Source organism: Mesoplodon bidens, assembly GCF_964165515.1.
Source record: "Mesoplodon bidens genome assembly, chromosome: 2".
NCBI lineage: Eukaryota > Metazoa > Chordata > Mammalia > Artiodactyla > Ziphiidae > Mesoplodon > Mesoplodon bidens.
Genome location: NC_138177.1, coordinates 164,769,152 through 164,788,682, shown reverse-complemented (window position 1 = coordinate 164,788,682; position 19,531 = coordinate 164,769,152). Strand labels below are relative to the sequence as shown.

Genomic DNA, 19,531 nt, shown 5'->3' with positions numbered 1-19,531 from the left:
TCTCTTCCCCAAGCTCTCTTTTCCCCCTGTCAGTTCAAGAGATTTCCTGGACGTCTCCAGGTCGTCACACCAGAAAAAAATAAATATTTTCCTGGAGGACGGCCTATGACGTCAAGGCTCCCTGTAACTCCCAGACGAACGTTCGAAAGAAAGCCGCCAGTTTCTCCGAAGCATCGCAGTTTGCGCATGCGCTTCTGCTTGCCGGACAGCAGAGGTGATTTTTATGCCCTCTCGGCACCCTTACGTCGCGGAGTGGTGGTGTTAGAGGTTTGAGCGACGAAAGCTTTTTGCCGGAAGTGGGAAGAGAAAAGGGAAGTCTCGCCCTCTCCCGGGGTCTTCAAGTTTACGGCTGGGGGCTAATTGTCGCTAAAAAGCTCAGAGGTGCTCGGGTGGATACAGTGCCTCGCTTTGCGAGAAGAGGCTAGAACGCGCGCTGAGGTGCGTTTTTAGTGTAAGTGGGCACGCGTTGACGCTGGCTTAAGAGGACCTAAATCATCAATTAAAAGAACTTCCGCCTGGCCAGCTTTAAAAGGCGTTTGACTCAGAGAGGTGGAACGCATAGATTTTAGTCTGGTCTAGGTTCTGCCACCGACCTACTGTGTGTCCTTGGGCTCCTCCCCAAGTCTCAATATCCTAATCTATAAATTGAAGCGTAGACAAGATTCTTTAAGTCACCTTTCAATCCGTCTATTATTGCAGGTCCATTTTGTCGTCCGAGCAACAAAGCCTTGGGGGTTAAATATCGTTGGCCCCGTTTTAGAAGGAAGACATTGAGTTCCAGGGTGAGAGACTTAGTTATTGCACAGAAAACGGTTAGAGATTTTAGACCTTGAGACTAAAAGATTATGCTGTAACTCCATGATCAGGCCTCCTTTGTGTATTTCTGTATCATCAGTTCCTGAAACTGGCCTATAGCAGTTACTCAAAAAGTTTTGAATGGATGGATGAATGAATCTTTTCATGTCAAGGCCAATGACCCAAGCAGATCTGGTGTCTCTCCACCTCTCTGATGTATTAACAAGTATAACTCTTCTCCAGGTATATCCTGTGCTTTACTTGACGGGGGACTCCGAGTCCAGTTCCGTCGTTTTCAACTTAAACAGGTAACATGGAGGCACCTCCAGTCACCATGATGCCTGTCACCGGGGGCACCATTAACATGATGGAGTACCTGCTGCAGGGTGAGTGAATCAGGGAACTTATTTTCCTCTTTTCTGTTCAGCTTCCGCGGAGATGAGACGCTGTTCTACAAAGGCAGCCTGCATAATTTCTGGCACCTTTTTTTTTTTTTCCAATTTACCCTTAATTATGGTCACAAATACATAACATTAAATTTACCATATTAAACATTTTTAAGCATACAGTTCAGTAGTGTTAAGTATTTCACATTGTTGTTTAGCCGATCTCTAGAACTTTTTCGTCTTTCAGAATTGAAATTCTATTCCCATTAAACACTAATTCCTCCTTTCCCCTCCCTGCAGCCCTTGGCAACAACCTTTCTACTTTCTGTTTCTAATTTTGACTACTTTAGATAACCTCATATGAGTGGAATCATTACAGTATTTGTCGTTTTATCACTGGCTGATTTCACTTAGTATAATGTCCTCGATGTTAACCCATATTGTAGCATGTGACAGGATCTCCTTTTTAAAGGCTGAATAATGTTCCATTGTATGTATGTACCACATTTTCTTTATCCATTCATCTGTCAGACATTTGGGTCGCTTCCACCTCTTGGTTATCGTGGATAATGCTCAGTGAACATGGATGTGCAAATATCTCCTCAAGATCCTGCTTTGAATTCTCTCAGATAAATATCCAGAAGTGAGATTAATGGATCATATGGTAATTCTATGATACTGTTAACTAGCTCCATTTTATAGATCAGGAAATAGAAGTGAAGTAAATTTCCCAGATGAGAAAACTCAAGACCCAGAGGGGGTAATGATTTTCAGGATGTCATACAATGTTTAGTGCAAGAGTTTAGACTTTAATTCAGATCATCCATTTAGTAACTCACTGTGAACAAAATAGGGTTGTTAATTTTCACTCCTCAAGCTGCGCCTCCTTCAGTCTTTCCCATCTCAGTAAGTGCCACTGTCATTCACCAGTTGCTTGAGCCATGCATTCAGGAGTCAATGTCCATTTTTTGCTTTACCCCCACATGTAGTCCATTTCTAATCCTATTCATTTTACTTCCAAAATATGTATTAAATAAGTCTTTTCTCAACCTGCAGTACCACACCCTGGTTTATCATCCTTTGCCTGAACTATTTTAGTAACCCTGTACTTATTACATTGCTTCCACTTTTTTTTTTTCATTGCTTCCACTTTTGATCATCTTTCTCTTCTCACACAACAGCTAGTAGTCTTTTTTAAAAAATTGTTTTAGTATTAAAAATATTCAAACATAAAGTAGATACTAATATAATGAACACTCCATTTCTGTCATCTAGATTTCAGTTTCTGTCATTTTGCCATATTTGCTTTCTCTTTTTTCTTTTGCTATTTTTAAAGACAGTTTCAGGGACTTCCCTGGTGGTCCAGTGGTTAAGACTCCGCGCTTCCACTTCAGGGGGTGCGGGTTTGACCCCTGGTTGGGGAACTAAGCTCCCCCATGCCTTGTGGCCAAAAAAATTTAAAAAAAAAACGACAGTTTCAGATCTCATAACATTTTACCCCAAAACATTTTCAGTATGCGTCTCTAAAAAATAAAAAGCAAGGATATTTTCCTTCATAACCCCAGTACCATCATTATTATATAAAAAATTAACAATGTATTTTTAATATCATTTAATATCTAGTCCATATTCAAAAGTTTCCCCCTGTCTTGCCCTCACAATGTGTTTTGTATCCAGGATATAATCATGTTTCATGCAATACATTTGATAACTGTGTCTCTTAAGCCTCTTTTAACTTGGACCAGTCTCCCCTCATTCCCACTTTTTTTCCCATGACCATGTCTTGTTGAAGAGTCTATACCAGTTTTCCTGGAATGATCTTTTTAAAATGTAAATCCAGTCATCTCTTTCCCTGTTGTGTGGAGAATAAAGTGTGGAGCTAATAGCTTCCCAATGGCCTTAGAATAGAATACAGCCTTTAGCATGAGCTGTACATAAGACCTGTGTGCTTTGGCCCATCCCAAATCCTCAGTTCATTATCATCTTCCATCTTGCTTACCACGCTTCAGCCACACTGATATCCCTTCATTTCTTTGAATTCCCCAGGCCCTTTCCTACCTCTGGGCCTTTGCACTTGATTCCTCTGCCCTTATACTTTGTTCCAGCCCTTCCAATAGCCATTTTATTTTTATCCCTCCGTCCTCAGCTCAGTTGTCCTTCCCTTTGAGAGACCTTCTCTTGACTACTCCAAGCCCTCAGAGAGGTCTCCTCTTCTCCACCCCCATCAGTTCCTCTCTCCCCTCTCCCTTTTATTTCCCTGTATTTCTGTTTAATTGTTTACTTATTTATTTTTGTTTCCCCCACTAAACTGTAATCTCTGTGAGGGCTGGACCCCCTACTTCCTAGCATGGTGCCTGGCACAGTATTCAGTAAGTATATGTTGAAGGAACCAGCACTTACAAAGCTCCTTAAATGTTTGAAGTATGAAAAAACACATGTCTGACACTGTCCTGAATGTAGGACACAACGTATCCAATGTAGGACTCATTCCTTGCTCCCATCGTCATCTGTCCTATGATTACAGGGACCTGATCTGTTGCTTTCCCTCCAGCACTACCCATTTCCAAACATGTAGTCATTTGAGTCCCCCTGTCAGTATTTACCATAGTTACAGTAGTATATTTTTATTTACTTTAACAGATGTAGTCAATAAATGAATATGTTCCTAGCATTGGAGTAAGTATCAGCAGTAGAGGAAGAAAGATGTTAAAAAGTCAATACATAATTGATATATTGAAATATGACTAAAAAGTTGAGGCGCTAATGCTAAAAAGTAAAGCAGGGAAGCGGAAAGAGATTGGAAGGAGATAATGCTATTTTATTTAGGGCAATGAGAAAAGAGATCTCTGATAAAGTGACATTTGAGCAAAGATCTGAACAAAGTGATGGGGTGAGATATGCAGGTGTCTGAGAGCAGAACATTCTAGGCATAGGGACTAAGGGAAGGGCTCTGAAGAGAAATACAGTGTCAAACGCTTAGCATTTTTAGGAAACAGCAGGAAAATCACTGTGGTTGGAGAGAGTGATCTGGGAGATAGTAGAAGGAAATGATCAACATCAGGTAGCAGAGACCACAATTTATAGGGCCTTGTAGACCGTGGTAAAGAATTTGGGATTTATTCTGAGTGACATGGGAAGCCATTGGAGGGTTCTGAGCAGAGAAGTGTCATTATCTGCCTTATGTCCTAAAAACCAGCTGGCTGTTGTATGGAGGAGAGAAGAAAAAAGCGAAGATAGAAGCAGGGTATTGCAAAGACCAAGCAAGAAATGATGGAGTCTTGGACTAGGTGGAAATGATTGAGTGAACTGGATTCTGCATATATTTAAAAAATGCAGAGTGGATGTAGGATGTGAGAGAAAGAAAGGAGTCAAAGCTGATTATGTGGTTTTTGGTTGAGCAGCTGGAAGCAGAGAGTTGCCATTTACTATGACGGGGAAAACTGCAGGAGGAGTAAGATTGTGGAGGAAAAATCAACAGGTTGATATCGAACATGTAAAGATGAAGATGTCTTAGGCATCCAAGTGGAGAAGTTAGGTAGACAGTTGGATGTATGAGTCTGTAGTTCATGAGATATAAATATGGTAGTCCTCAGAGCATAAATGATACTTAACACCATAGGGCTGGGCTTCCCTGGTGGCGCAGTGGTTGAGAGTCCGCCTGCCGATGCAGGGGACACGGGTTTGTGCCCCAGTCCGGGAAGATCCCACATGCCGCGGAGCGGCTGGGCCCCGTGAGCCATGGCCGCTGAGCCTGCGCGTCCGGAACCTGTGCTCCGCAGCGGGAGAAGCCACAGCAGTGAGAGGCCCGCGTATCGCAAAAAAAAAAAAAAAAAAAAAAAAAACAAACCATAGGGCTGAATTAGGTCACCGAGGGAGGAAGAGATTTTTGATAGAGACGAAGACCAGGATTGAGTCTTAGGATCCTCCAATATTTTGGGAAGATGAAGATCCAGCAAAGATGACTTAAAAGGAATGGTCAGTGAGTTAGGTGAAGAACCAAGAGAGACTTGTGTCCCAGAGGCCAACGGAAGAATAGATTTCAAAATGGGTATAATATAACAACCATGTGAAATGCTGCCAGGAGGAAGAATAAGATGAGAACAAAGGACAGTGTATTTTTCTGAAGCAGTTCATTCTCTTTTACTTAAATATATTACATAAAAAGGAAATGTTATATTTTTTCTATCAATGGAAAACTTTTGTTTTCTGAGACTAGAAGATAAGTTTTTAAATAAATGACAAAACAGTATTATTATTCTAGGTAGATACTGTTGCCTGTTAAGGCCCAAAGCCCGCTGGAGGTTAGCATTGTTAGAGAAGGCCTAACTATTCTAGTACCAAATAAGACAATGCAAAAAATTGAAAAGGGATTAACTTGTTATATAATATCTTGGCAGTATAACCCCTCTAAAATCTCATATGTTGGGCCTGTGCTTTACAAAACACTGCACTAAGCTGCTCTGATTTTTCATTTAAGTTTTTTCAATCTTTTGCTATTTCCATTACCCAGAATGAAAGATGGGACTCAATGGTACTTTTTTCCTTCTTCAGGAAGTGTTTTAGATCACAGCTTGGAAAGCCTCATCCACCGCCTTCGTGGTTTGTGTGACAACATGGAACCGGAGACTTTCCTTGACCATGAGATGGTATTCCTCCTTAAGGGCCAGCAGGCCAGTCCATTTGTTCTAAGGGCTCGACGCTCTATGGATAGGGCAGGGGCACCCTGGCATCTGCGCTACCTGGGACAGCCAGAAATGGGAGACAAGAACCGCCATGCCCTGGTGCGTAACTGCGTGGACATTGCAACATCTGAGAACCTTACTGACTTCCTGATGGAAATGGGCTTCCGCATGGACCATGAGTTTGTTGCCAGGGGACACCTGTTCCGTAAGGGCATCATGAAGATCGTGGTGTACAAGATCTTCCGCATCTTGACACCAGGGAACACAGACAACACTGAGGCCTTGTCACTCTCCTACCTTGTGGAACTAAGTGTTGTTGCACCAGCTGGGCAGGATGTGGTGTCTGATGACATGAGGAACTTTGCAGAGCAGCTGAAACCTCTGGTTCACCTAGAGAAAATAGACCCCAAAAGGCTCATGTGACAAGGCAGTCTGTCCACCACTGGGGCTTGTCCTCAGCTGTTACAAAAAAAGAAGATGTTATAATTGCCCTATTACACCACTGCCAGCCAGGCATTCTTCCCTCAGGAAGGAGGACAATGAGAACTTAGTTGGTTCTTTGCACTGTTTTCCTCATATGGCCAGTTCACTTTTGTGACAGCCTTTCTAAATTAAAGGCTAAGGATGACATGGAGAATCTAGATAATCCCTCTGCATAAAGAGGGGAAACTGGAATAAAAAAGCTTTGGGGAATAAAAATCTTTTAATTGTTTTACCATTTGTGTGTAAGGTTTGTAAAACAGAAACTGAGTTTGTATTGTGCAGTAATAAAGGCTATAAAGAGAAATGTCAATCATTCTGATTCTTTACTCCATTACCCTGCTAATTTGGGATGGACTCATCAATTGGAGCAAAAATATGACAGTTTTTTGTTTTAATTTTGATAGAGATGATAGTTTTTACCTTTCATAAAAGTAGCACATATTTGTTATTGAAAAAAATTTTAATTCAGACAAAAATAAGAAAAATAACCTGTAATCCTGTTATTCAAAGAGATGTACTATTTTTGTTTTATATCCTTCTAGTCTTTATTTTTGGAAATTTACATATATGAGATATATTTATTTTAGAAAAATATTGTATATATACTGCTTTGTAATTTCCTTTTTGTGTTTAATTTATCATTAACATCTTTCCGAGACATTAGGCATCCGGGACAATGTTTTTCTGGGGTTTTTTAAAGTAATTTATTTGGTTGCTCCTGGTCTTAATTTCAGCAGGCATGTTACTTAGTCGCAGTTCCAGGGCTCCTTAGTTGCGGCACGTGGGCTCCTTATTTGCAGCAGGCAGACTCCTTAGTTGTGGCATGTGAACTCTTAGTTGCAGCATGCATGTGGGATCTAGTTCCCCTGACCAGGGGTTGAACCTGGGCCCCTTGCATTGGGAACATGGGGTTTTATCCACTGTGCCACCAGGGAAGTCCCTCTTCTGTTAAAAAAAAATGTTTTTTTGTTATTACTATGTGTCAGTGCTATCCTGAGTGCTTTAGGTATGTTTACTAATTTAATCCTCGCAACAGACCCTTTTTTTTTTTGCGGTACGCGGGCTTCTCACTGTTGTGGCCTCTCCCGTTGCGGAGCCTGTCCGGACGCGCAGGCTCACGGCCATGGCTCACGGGCCCAGCCGCTGCACGGCATGTGGGATCTTCCCAGACTGGGGCACGAACCCGTGTCCCCTGCATCGGCAGGCGGACTCTCAACCACTGTGCCACCAGGGAAGCCCCAACAGACCCATTTTTTACAGGGAAACTGAGGTGCAGAGAGAGTAATTAGCTTTCCCTGAGCTATACAGCTACAAATTAGAAGAGCTTGTATTTAAATACTGATAATTGTAACTGCTATTTGTATCCTATCATTTGGATTTTCCGTAACTTAATTGATTCCCCTACTTTGGGAATTTTAGTTTGATCCCAATTTTTTGCTTTTATAAACTGTCCTGTGATGCTAGTGTTTTTAATTAAATTTCTGTTGTCATCCATGATGATTCTTTAGGATAAATTCTAGGGAACTGCTGAGTCAAAGAGTGTGCCTTGTTTTAAGTCTTCCACCATGCATTGCCAGATACCTTCCAGAAATGTCCCAGTTTTCACTCCTACCAGTTTTCCAACACAATTGCCAAAGGTGGGTGTGACGGTGAAAACTTATTTTTCCCATTTGATGATAAATGGTGACTGGTTTTAATTTTCTTTTAAAAATACTCATCAGTGAGGTTTAAATTTTTATATGTTTATTGGACTTTTTTTTCTTATGTGAATTCCCTTTTCTTCATTGTCTTTATTAATTTGTAAACAGCTTTTATATAATTTCCCATTTATTATTTGACTTTTAATGGATTTTTAAAAATAACAGTTCGGAGCGGGGTAAATGTTGATCATTTTAATACTTACAGAGTTTTGTTTTTTTTTTAATTTGGGGCTGTGTTGGGTCTTTGTTGCTGCACGCGGGCTTTCTCTAGTTGTGGCGAGTGGGGGCTACTCTTCGTTGCAGCGCACGGGCTTCTCATTTCGGATCATAGGCTCTAGGCGCGCGGGCTTCAGTAGTTGTGGCACGCAGGCTCAGTAGTTGTGGCTCGAGGGCTCTAGAGCACAGGCTCAGTAGTTGTGGCACACGGGCTTAGTTGCTCCACGGCATGTGGGATCTTCCCAGACCAGGGCTTGAACCCGTGTCCCCTGCATTGGCAGGTGGATTCTAAACCACTGTGCCACCAGGGAAGCCCACTTGTAGAGTTTGGCCTTTAAAAAATTTTTGGTCACTCAAAATTTTCATTTTCTTCTGGAACCTCCACTGAGATAATACCCCAGTTGAGGTATTACATTGGATAGATCATAATTCTCTTTGGACCTTGGTTTGCCACTCGAAAGATCATATGAATACTCTGTTAAGAGGTTTTGGGCAAGTAACAGAAAACTTATCCAAAGCTGCCTTAAACGGTAAGGATGGTGTTATCTCATTTAAGGGTAAGTTCAAAGATAGGGTAGCTTCCAAGTTGGCTAGCTGGTTATTTCTCTGGCTCTGGGATCCTTTTCTTGGCTTTCCCTTGCATATTTTCAAGATAGCTTTTACCCCCTTCAGTTGCAGATTTCATGAGTAAATCTTGTTCCTCCTTTCATAGCATATTAGCAGGATGATTCAAGCAAGGCCCCTTTCTTATTTTGTAGTCTTCCACTTTATTCCTAAACTCTACTCTCATTCTATCCTATAGGCACCCATTCTGATCTGTTCAATATATGTCTGTCATGCTTGTCTTGTAAAATATGTAGAGTTATGTATGTTCAATCCACATAAATGATATTATGCCATAAATGTTCCATTTTGGGACTTCCCTGCTGGCTCAGCCATTAAGAATCCACCTGTCAATGCACGGGACACGGGTTCAAGCCCTGGTCTGGGAAGATCCCACACGCTGTGGAGCAACTAAGCCCGCAAGCCACAACTACTGAGCCCGTGTGCCACAACTACTGAAGCCCGCGCACCTAGAGCCGGTGCTCCACAACAAGAGAAGCCACGGCAATGAGAAGCCCGTGCACCACAACAAAGAGTAGCCCCTGCTCGCCGCAACCAGAGAAAGCCTGCGTGCAGCAACAAAGACCCAACGCAGCCAAAAATAAATAAATAAATGTTCTTTCTCTTACTTTTAAAAATTATTATTGTTTTTGTGATATTCTCTTGTTGCTATACGTAAACCTAACTTACAACTTTGAACTTGCATATGCTTTCATGTTAACAGTAATAGTAGTACTTAAATAGTGCTTAACTCTGTTTCAGATGGTTTAAATGTTTTAACTCATATACTTCTCGCAACAGCCCTATGAGGTAGATATTATTACTCCCATTTTGTAGATAAGAATGAGGCACAGATTACTCAAATTTTTACTTCTATTGTAAGTGGTGGAGGCCGAATTTCAACTCCAGCGGTCTAGCTCCAGATTCCACGTACATAACCACTGTGCATCCACCATGTTTTACTCATTCACTCTTTTGATGATAGAACTCTAGATTGCCTTCAACTCTCTATTACTGTTAAAATTGCAAAAATAGAGACTTCTCTGGTGGTCCAGTGGTTAAGACTCCACGCTTCCACTGCACGGGGCATGGGTTCAATCCCTGGTCAGAGATCTAAGGATCCCGCATGCCATGCTGCACAGCGGCAAAAAAAAAAAAAGCAAAAATAAGCAAGTTTGTATACTGACGTGAATATTCCTCTGAACTATGCAATTGGGCATGTTCAATTTGCCAAAAATGGCCAGGTTACTTTTCAGAATGGCTGTGCTAATTCCTATCACCAGTACACAAGAACTCATAACCACCAGTCTTCGGTGTTAGCATCTTTCTCATTTTTTCCAGTTTTCTTTTTCTTTTTTTATGTTTTTGTATATGGCAAATTATTTAAGTCAATAAATTTGTAAGGAATTTCACACATTCTGATTCCTTCCACTGCCGATCACCGTAGTTCCTCCAGTGTCTGAGTCATACTCTTCAAGACAGCCCTTTCAAAAAGAATTTTTGCTCAGTCCACAGTTGTCATGTCAGTCAGTCAGTCTCCCATTCTTTTAGTTGGGCTTCTTTGATCTCCAATGGAATATGGACATACTTCAAAATTCCCCACCTGTGATCTTTGGGATCCAATTTCCTCAAGCAATTTACTTTTGGACCATGTTTAGGATCAGAGGAAATGGATCTGCCTGCTTCTGAATTTTAGACACCCTCTAAACATGCATTAAGTTCAAATCATATTCACTCCTAAGCTATCATAGCTTAGAACAGTACAGATCGTTGAGATATGCCAATACCTTTTTAAAGTCCAGACACTGTGTTCTCAAGATAAAAGCCTAAAAAAGGAAGTCATCTTTGTTTCATGTCAACATTAGAGTACTAAATCAGCGTAGCTGATAATTTCCCACATATCTCAAGCTTTTAAATTATCAATTCTATAGTCCTGGAAGCAACCTTTGTGTTTATCAATACCCCCACCACCTGAATCTGTTTTAGATACCATGTTCCTTCTTATCTGTATCAAAACTCATACTGAACAATGAGTTCTAGGTTGCAAAAGAGGATTTATTTTTGCACCCATCTATAAGTCTTTGTCTACAGATTAACAAAAACAAACGTAAGTGCTATTAATTTTTGCCAGTCTGGTGGAAGTAAAGTGGCAGCTCTTGGCTGTCTTGATTTGCATTTCTCTGATTATAATTAGATTTGAGCCTTTTCTTTCTTTCTTTCTTTTTTGTATGCTTAGTATGTGAAACTAAGGTATTTATATATCCTTTGCTTATTTTCCTATTTGATTTCCTGTCTTGTTGATTTGTAGGAATACTTTGTATATTCTAGACCTCCTTTTATTTGTTTTAAACACTGCAAATACTTTCTCCCAGTGCCTATTTATATCCTTTGCCTACTTTTTTTAAATTTGATTTCCTGTCTTCTTAGTTTGTAGGAATTGTGTGTATATTCTAGACATTATTCCATGTTTGTTTTAAACATTGCAAATACCTTCTCCCACTCTGCAACCTTCATGTTAACTTTGTGATGTCATTAATTAAGCAGATATCCTAAATTTTGACCTTAGAATTTGGAGTCTTGTTAAGGAAGTCTTTATTTACACCTGGGTAACAGATTTTCCTGTATTTTCTAATATTAGCTTTATAGTTTTAACTTTCACATTTATGTCTTTAATCCATCTGGAGTCCACTTTTAACATAGTTTCAAGTAAAAATTGAGCTTTTTTCTCTATACAGTGAAATCGTTTTTCTATAACTGTCAGAAAAACAATCTTTCCAGTGTTTTGTGATGCCACCTTTATCACATATTAAGTTCCCATGTATATACTTTATTTATAAGCTCTCCATTCTATTCCATTGATCCTTTTCTTTGTTTCAGTGCCAGCAACACAATATTTTTATTACTGTGGCTTTTATTACTGTGGCTTCAGTTCTACCAGTAGGGCAGGTCTCCCTACTTTTATTTCCCTCTGAAAATAGACTTAGCTTTCATAGACCTTTATTCGTTCATATTCATTTTAGAGTGGGTTTTAGTTTCTCAACATTACTACTGGAATTTTTATTGGAATTTCATTGAACACATATAGATTAATTTGGGGGAGAACTGACATCTTTGCATGGAACACTCCCTCACCAGAATTCAATGTGGCAGGCTTCCTTCACCTCTTTCAGGTCTTTGCTGAAACATCAGGAAAGCCTTCCCTGACCATCCTAAATTAAGTAGCACCCTCACTCCTCATCACTCTTTCTTTCTCTTACTTAATCATTTTCATAGCATTTATTACTATCCAACTTTAGATTATTTAATCACTGCTTCTCTGCTAAAGATGTAAGATTTGTGAGGATAGGTGCCCCGTTTTGTTCTCTGCTGCACCCCTAGTACCCAGAACAATGCCTGGTGTATGGTGGCCACTCTGAATATTTGTTAAACAAATGAATAAAATCTTTACACTACTGAAGTTATCTGAATTATGACATTTATTCAGGCCTTCTAATGTCCCTGAATGGAGTTTAGTTTTTTTCCTTGATAAACTTCTTAGGCATTGCTTTGTGGTAAGGGAAGTTTGCCTGCCATTCCAGTAAACAATAAATGTTGCCTGCCATCAAGGCATCAGGCACTACAGCCACCTCCCTACACCCACAACAGTGCACCCTGAGGAGAATTCAGGATAGAGGAAAATAGGAAATATTCTGTGCTCTGGATACTGGCCCTAGAGAGTTAAGCTGCATATCTAAGGAAAAATTTTAGTGAGCCCAGAATCTTGCATCTTCCCATATGTAGAAAAGCTCTAAAATCACTAACTTGAAATGTTTGTTTTTTATGATTAGCAGTAATCTTTTGATGTTCTTCTACATGGTTTTTCAGCAAAAACTCTCCTATATATCCTGGCTCCTCCCTTCCCTCTTCGGAGTAGTTCCTCAGAGCTATCTGAGAGGCTGTCTCCCAGGCTCTAGTCCTCAGGTCCCGAATAAAACTTAACTTGCAACTTTTAGGTCATGCGTTTTTCTTCAGTCCACAGTTTTTTTGTTTTTGTTTTTGTTTTTTCTCTTTTTGTGGCACGCGGGCCTCTCACTGTTGTGGCCTCTCCCGCTGCAGAGCACAGGCTCCGGACGCGCAGGCTCAGCAGTGGCCATGGCTCACGGGCCCAGCCGCTCCGCGGCATGTGGGATCTTCCCGGACCGGGGCACGAACCCATGTCCCCTGCATCGGCAGGCGGACTCCAAACCACTGCGCCACCAGGGAAGCCCCAGTCCACAGTTTTTAGGCCAATTACTATAGAACAGGAGTTGGCAAACTACACCTGGGCATGTCAGCCTGTGCTCTGGTTTTGTAAATAAATTTTTATTGGAACATCCACATTCATTCATTTAATACTGTCTATGGCTGCTTTTTGTTCAACAGTGAGAGCTGAATGGCTGCAACAGAGACCACATGACCTGCCAAACAAACTACTTACTGTTTGCTCTTTACAGAAAGAGTTTGCAGATCTTTGCTATAGACTTTAGTTTAGTTGCTACTGTAGATTGTGTTATATTTTGTATTACATTTTTAAGGTGGTTATTCCTAATAGAGAAGAACACTATTGAATTTTGTAAGATGATTTCTATTCTTACAAACTTGACAATAACTCTTTTATAGTTCTGCTCGTTTGCCTGTTGATTATATTGTGTTTTCCATATAGACTATCATATCATTGGCAAGAATGGCAAGCAAAAGAGTACATACCTCTTTCACTTTTTCTCATCTGAAAGAATTGGCGAGACTCTAGACAACACTAATAATGAGCATCCACGACTTAGTCCTGACCTTAATGCTACTGCATCAAGTTTCTCTAAGTATGAAAAAAATCATAATTTTTACCCTTTGGTCCATCAATGTGGTGAATTATATTGACAGATTTTCTGCTGTTGGGCCATCCTAGTACTCCTGGGATAACTCCTATGCATCATGATTTTTTCCTTTAAATGCCCTGTTGGATTTGAGTACCTATTATTTTGTTTAGGGTGTTTGCTCTGTGGACTACCTTAATTGCCATCCAGAGATCTATGCAATGTGACTACTCCCTATTTTTCCAACCTCTCTGCTGGAACTACAAGCTAAGCACTATGCCAGACACTGGGTTACAGCAGAGGCTAAGATACAGTCCCTGTCTTCAATAGCTCCCATTAAAATGGCAGAAACAGACATTTATACAGTTTGTGTATTCACCAAAAGTATGCAAACAAAGGCTCCTTCCCAAAACAAATGAATCTTTAGCACTGAACAAGAAGGTCTGCTTCCTTTTTCTTGGATGTAACTCAGTACTCTTGCTTATGTATTATCTTCCTTAATACCCTTTCACTTTTGCCTTTTCCACTCATCTCTGGCTATGTGACACCTACACAACCAAAAAGCAAGATCAAATAATGGAAAGCATGTAACACAGTGCTTAAGGGCTCAGATTTGAGAGACAAATAGGTTCCAGTTCTAGCTATGCCATTTACTAGCTATGTGACCTTGGACATATCACCTTCCAGAGAATCCATTTCCTCATCTGTCAAATTTAGAATAATAATAATACATTCATTACAAAGAGGATATAATGAACTGACCTTTGTGAAGGCTTTCAACACAGGTCCTGACAAACCGCCAGGATTTTCCCTTTCTATCCTTCTGTGATCATTCCTGGAACACAAGAAGGTCACGAAGCCTCTTTTCTGTGACTTCTGAAATTTGATGGTAGCTAAATAGTATCACTTGTTTTACATTTCATCATGTTCCCTATACAGTAATTCTTTGTATATCTTGGCTTCTAGTGCTACCATTTAAGAGCTATTTGTATATTGGGTAAGTTATTTAAACTCTCAGAATATCTATTTTCTCATCTATAAAACAAGCATAATTACAAGAGTATTTCATAGAGTTGTCATATGAATTAAATGATCAATATGCATAAAGGCCTAGCACAGTGCTTGGCATATAAGTGCTTAACACTTGATAGCTGTTTGCAATTTTAGTATTATTAATAAGGCTATATGCTTCTTAAGGGGAGAAATTGTGTTTTGTAATATAGTATAATGGCTAAGAGCACAGACTCTGGAGTCTTCAGTTCAAATCTGAACACCACAAGTATGTTGCTCAAGCTGGGTAAATCTCTCTAGGCCTCAGTCTTCTTATCTGCAAAATGGGGATGATTAAAAAAAACCCACAACAGTTCCTGGAGGTTGTTGTAGAGATTAAAGGAGATAATACACTTACTTGGCATTTAGCAGAGTACCTGACATAAATACTGATTTATTGAGCAATTATCGTGTGCCAGGCTATGTGCTAAATGTTTTAATTAGCCTTGTTCTAAATATTTTTTTCTGTGAACCCCATAACCCCTGCTTAGTACTACTCATATACTAACCCTTCAAATATTTATTGAATGAATGAGTGAGTGAATTAGTGAATGCTGACTTGTAGACCACAAGAATCTTGCCTGTATTAGCTGGTTTGTCCCAGGTTAACACTCCTCATTCCTCTGCGATGAGTTAGTGTATAAGCCATGAGGTTCAGCATCTGTAAAAAGCAGGAGAGCATGGAAAGGGGGTAGATTTTAGACCCTGACTCTTTTACTCTAGAGAAATCACTCATCCTTTAGTGCTTGGATTTATTTCTCAGAACTGGTAAAATGAATTATAAAATGTTGCTGTAGGCAAAAGTGATAAAATTTACATTTAAGGTCATGGAGAACATAGAGAAAGGAACACCTCTTTGGAGGAAATAAAAATCTATGTGGGCTTCCCTGGTGGCGCAGTGGTTGAGAGTCTGCCTGCCGATGCAGGGGACACGGGTTCGTGCCCCGGTCCGGGAGGATCCCGCATGCCGCAGAGCGGCTGGGCCCGTGAGCCAGTGGCCGCTGAGCCTGTGCGTCCGGAGTCTGTGCTCCGCAACGGAAGAGGCCACAACAGTGAGAGGCCCGCGTACCGCAAAAAAAAAAAAAAAAAAAAAAAATCAGTGCAACTGTTCTTGAGGGCAGTTAGCCTAAGGAAATAATTAAGGATTGTTCACAAAGGTATAGTATAAGGCATCTTATACTGCATCACCATGTTAGTGATGTGTATAAATCAAAAAATGGTAATAATCTAGATGTCTCATAAAAGGAAGTAGAATCATTAAATGATACTTCATCCACAAAATGGCTGCATCGATAACCTGCAGCCATTCAAAAAAAAAAGAAAATGTGTGGAAAATGAATTTAGCAACATGGAAAAATGTGCCAGTTCGTTAACTTATTGACTTTGTGACCTTAGGCAAATTACTTCTCTGCTTCAGTCTCATCATTAAATGGGAGTACTAATATTGCCTTCCTTATAGAATTATCATGAGGACTAAATGAATTATTACATGTAAAACTACTTGGGGGCTTCCCTGGTGGTGCAGTGGTTGAGAGTCCGCCTGGTGATGCAGGGGACATGGGTTTGTGCCCCGGTCCAGAAGGATCCCACATGCCGCGGAGCGGCTGGGCCCGTGAGCCCTGGCCGCTGAGCCTGCGCGTCCGGAGCCTGTGCTCCGCAACCGGAGAGACCACAACAGTGAGAGGCCCACGTACCGCAAAAAAAAAAAAAAAAAAAAAAACTACTTGGAATTGTACCTGACCCATAGTAAACATTATGTAGATATGAGCTATAATTATTATGTGGGGGGAAAAAAAGTTTAAAAACAACGTGTATGGTATGCCATATATATATATATTTTCCCCCCACACCTTGCCGGATCTTAGTTCCCCAACCGGGTATCGAAACTGTGTCCCGGGGGCGGGAACGCGGCGGCAGTGGCGGCGGCTCCGTGTCGGAGGCCCGTCCCGGCTGTCGGGGGGCGGGCGGCCGGGGCAAGGGCGCCACGTGGTTCATGTATGTGCTGAGCTGGCTGCCGCTCTTCATCCAGGTGGCCTTCATCACGCTGGCCATCGCAGCCAGACTCTATTACCTGGCGGAATTGATAGAAGAATACACAGTGGCCACAAGCAGGATCATAGAATATAGGGTCTGGTTCTCCACAGCTGTGCTAATTGGCCTCTACGTTTTTGAGCGCTTCCCCACCTACATGATTGGCATGGCCTCTTCCTGGTCTACCTGGTCTACTTTGGCCTCCTCCAGACCTTCCCCTTCATCATGCTCACCTCGCCTAACTTCATCCTGTCATGGGGGCTAGTGGTGGTGAATCATTACCTAGCGTTTCAGTTTTTTGCAGAGGAATATTATCCTTTCTCAGAGGTCCTGGCCTATTTCACTTTCTGTCTGTGGATAATCCCGTCTGCGTTCTTTGTGTCACCGTTGGCTGGGGAGAACGTCCTGCCTGCCACCATGCAGCCTGGAGATGATGTGGTCTCCAATTACTTCACCAAAGGCAAGCGGGGCAAACGCTTAGGGATCCTGGTTGTCTTCTCCTTCATCAAAGAGGCCATTCTACCCAGTCGGCAGAAGATATACTGACCTTCTGCGGAGGGGATGCTGGGGCAAGATCAGGAGAGTCAGGCCTCTGGGCCTCTGCACTAGGTGGGGGCCGGGAGCTGGAAGGCACCTTTCCCCAGCCCTGGCCCTCCTTCCCTCGACTCCCCCAGAAGCCCCCATCCCCACCGTCCTCAGGAGGCTCAGCTTGGCTCAGATCTGATGCTGCCAGAGGCTGAGACCTCAGAGGGCACCAGGGAGGATGCAGTGCCTGCTTAGCCAGTAGGCCATGGTCCACCTGGGTGTGCAGAAGCTGAGCTCCTGTGGCCCTCCAGCCCCCTCCTGTGATGGGTCAGGAGTTCTGGCTCAGCCAGGGCAGGCAGGGCAAGGGCCGTGAAGCTGGAGAGCAGACAGGGGTAATTGCTATGGGCAGATGGCCGTGGGGAGGGGCCGTGGCTTAGCACTTGCAAGAGAAAGTTTTGTGATTTCTGTCCAAGTGCTGATTCCCGTTTGAATAAAGATTCTAGGTGGCCCTGTTTGCCTTAATACCCTGAAAAAAAAAAAAAGAAAGAAAAGAAAGAAATTGTGTCCCCTGCAGTGGAAGCACAGAGTCCTAACCACTGGACCACCAGGGAATTCCCTGGTGTGCTATTTTTCATAAAACATATTCTATAGAGAAAATGGTGTGAGGGTAAATACTTCAAAATGTTAATGGTCTTTGCTTGGTGTTGGAAATAAGCTGTACTTTTTATTGTTTCTGCCTGCCTTTTTTTTTTTTAAACGATGAATGTATATTTCTTATGTAACTGAAAAGTAATAATAGTTAAAAAAAACAGTAAGAGATCATTGCTTTCGTAGGGGAGTAATGGGTATCTGGAATTTTCCACCCTGTCTGTGCTCTGCTTTTTTTTTTTTTTTTTTTTTTTTTTGGCTGCGTTGGGTCTTCATTGCTGCGTGGGCTTTTCTCTGGTTGCGGCCAGCAGGGGGGCTACTCTTCCTTGTTGTGCGCGGGCTTCTCATTGCAGTGGCTTCTCTTGTGGAGCACCAGCTCTAGGCATGCGGGCTCAGTAGTTGTGGCACTCAGGCTCAGAATTTGTGGCTCGCAGGCTCAGTAGTTGTGGTGCACGGGCTTAATTGCTCCACAGTATGTGGGATCTTCCCAGACCAGGGCTCAAACCCATGTCCCCTGCATTGGCAGGTGGATTCTTAACCACTGCACCACCAGGGAAGCCCCAAACCACTTGACTTTAAAATTGGTTCATATGAAATATTTTTCTAGCTCCTAACTTATTAAAATTGTGATACCAAGTTCTTGTTTTAGATGCAGTGACATGGGTATTCTACTGTTTCCTTGGCATTATAAATTAGTGAAAACCTACCAGAAAACAATTTGGAAGTAACTATCAAGAACCATCAAATCCTCATACCCTTTGATCCAACATTCCCACTTCTGGTAATCCAGGCTGAGGAAATAAGCAAAAATTTGAGGAAAAGTACATATATTTCATAATAAAACACTTAAAACAACCTAAATGTTCAGCAAAAGAGAAGTTGTTAAGTAAATTCTGCCATATCCATTTGATGAAATATTATGCAGCCATTAAAAATATTATTATGAGGACTCTACAGCAACATGAAAATATGCTTATGAAATAATTTAAATTAGGTTAGCATGTTACAAATGATATGTACACTATTACTACTGTTTTTTAAACTGTATATTAAGGAAAGATAAGGAAAATGCACCAAAATGATAGCAGTTGTATTGTAAGCTATGGGTAATTTTCTTTTTTGTTTTAGTAGTCTAATTGGACTTCTTTTTTAAAATAATTTTATTTATTTATTTTATTTTTGGCTGCATTGGGTCTTCGTTGTAGTGTGCGGGCTCCTCACTGTGGTGGCTTCTCTTGTTGCGGAGCACAGGCTCTAGGCGCGTGGGCTTCAGTAGTTGCGACTCATGGGCTCAGTAGTTGTGGCTCACGGGCTTAGTTGTTCCGTGGCATGTGGGATCTTCTTGGACCGGGGCTCGAACCCGTGTCCCCTGCATTGGCAGGCGGATTCTTAACCACTGTGCCACCAGGGAAGCCCTAATTGGACTTTATTGCTTTTATCTTTTAAAAATCAGTTTCTTTTAAATGGATAAAATCCTTGGGAATTCCCTGGCAGTCCAGTGGTTAGGACTCCACACTTCCACTGCTGAGGGCACGGGTTCAGTACCTGGTGGGGGAGCTAAGATCCCACAAGCCGCGCTGCCA

General features: G+C 41.5%; 1 protein-coding gene and 1 pseudogene across 5 annotated transcripts; both read left to right on the top strand.

The window, feature by feature from the left end:
* The first annotated feature begins 240 nt into the window (after nt 1-240).
* Nucleotides 241-6,650, top strand: MED18 (mediator complex subunit 18). Of its 4 annotated transcripts, XM_081223742.1 has the most exons (4): nt 241-438; nt 700-782; nt 1,039-1,181; nt 5,733-6,650. In XM_081223742.1, exons 3-4 carry the CDS (start codon nt 1,109-1,111, stop codon nt 6,284-6,286), a joined length of 627 nt encoding a protein of 208 aa, XP_081079868.1. In that variant the 5' UTR covers nt 241-438; nt 700-782; nt 1,039-1,108; the 3' UTR covers nt 6,287-6,650. The 4 variants fall into 4 exon arrangements, with proteins under 4 accessions (XP_081079868.1, XP_081079867.1, XP_081079865.1 ...); XM_081223741.1 differs by lacking the exon at nt 700-782 and having other exon boundaries at nt 241-451; XM_081223739.1 differs by having other exon boundaries at nt 241-782.
* A 10,087-nt stretch (nt 6,651-16,737) lies between these two features.
* LOC308611884 (protein TEX261-like) lies at nt 16,738-17,791 on the top strand (annotated as a pseudogene). The gene has a single exon. The product of its transcript is annotated as a protein TEX261-like (transcript).
* Nucleotides 17,792-19,531: the final 1,740 nt, after the last annotated feature.

Excerpts from the sequence above, each read along its gene's own strand:
- MED18 (XM_081223742.1), top strand. The coding sequence starts at position 1,109 with ATGGAGGCACCTCCAGTCACCATGATGCCTGTCACCGGGGGCACCATT. Across the intron at positions 1,182-5,732 it reads GATGGAGTACCTGCTGCAGG|GAAGTGTTTTAGATCACAGC; the intron begins GTGAGTGAATCA and ends TTCCTTCTTCAG.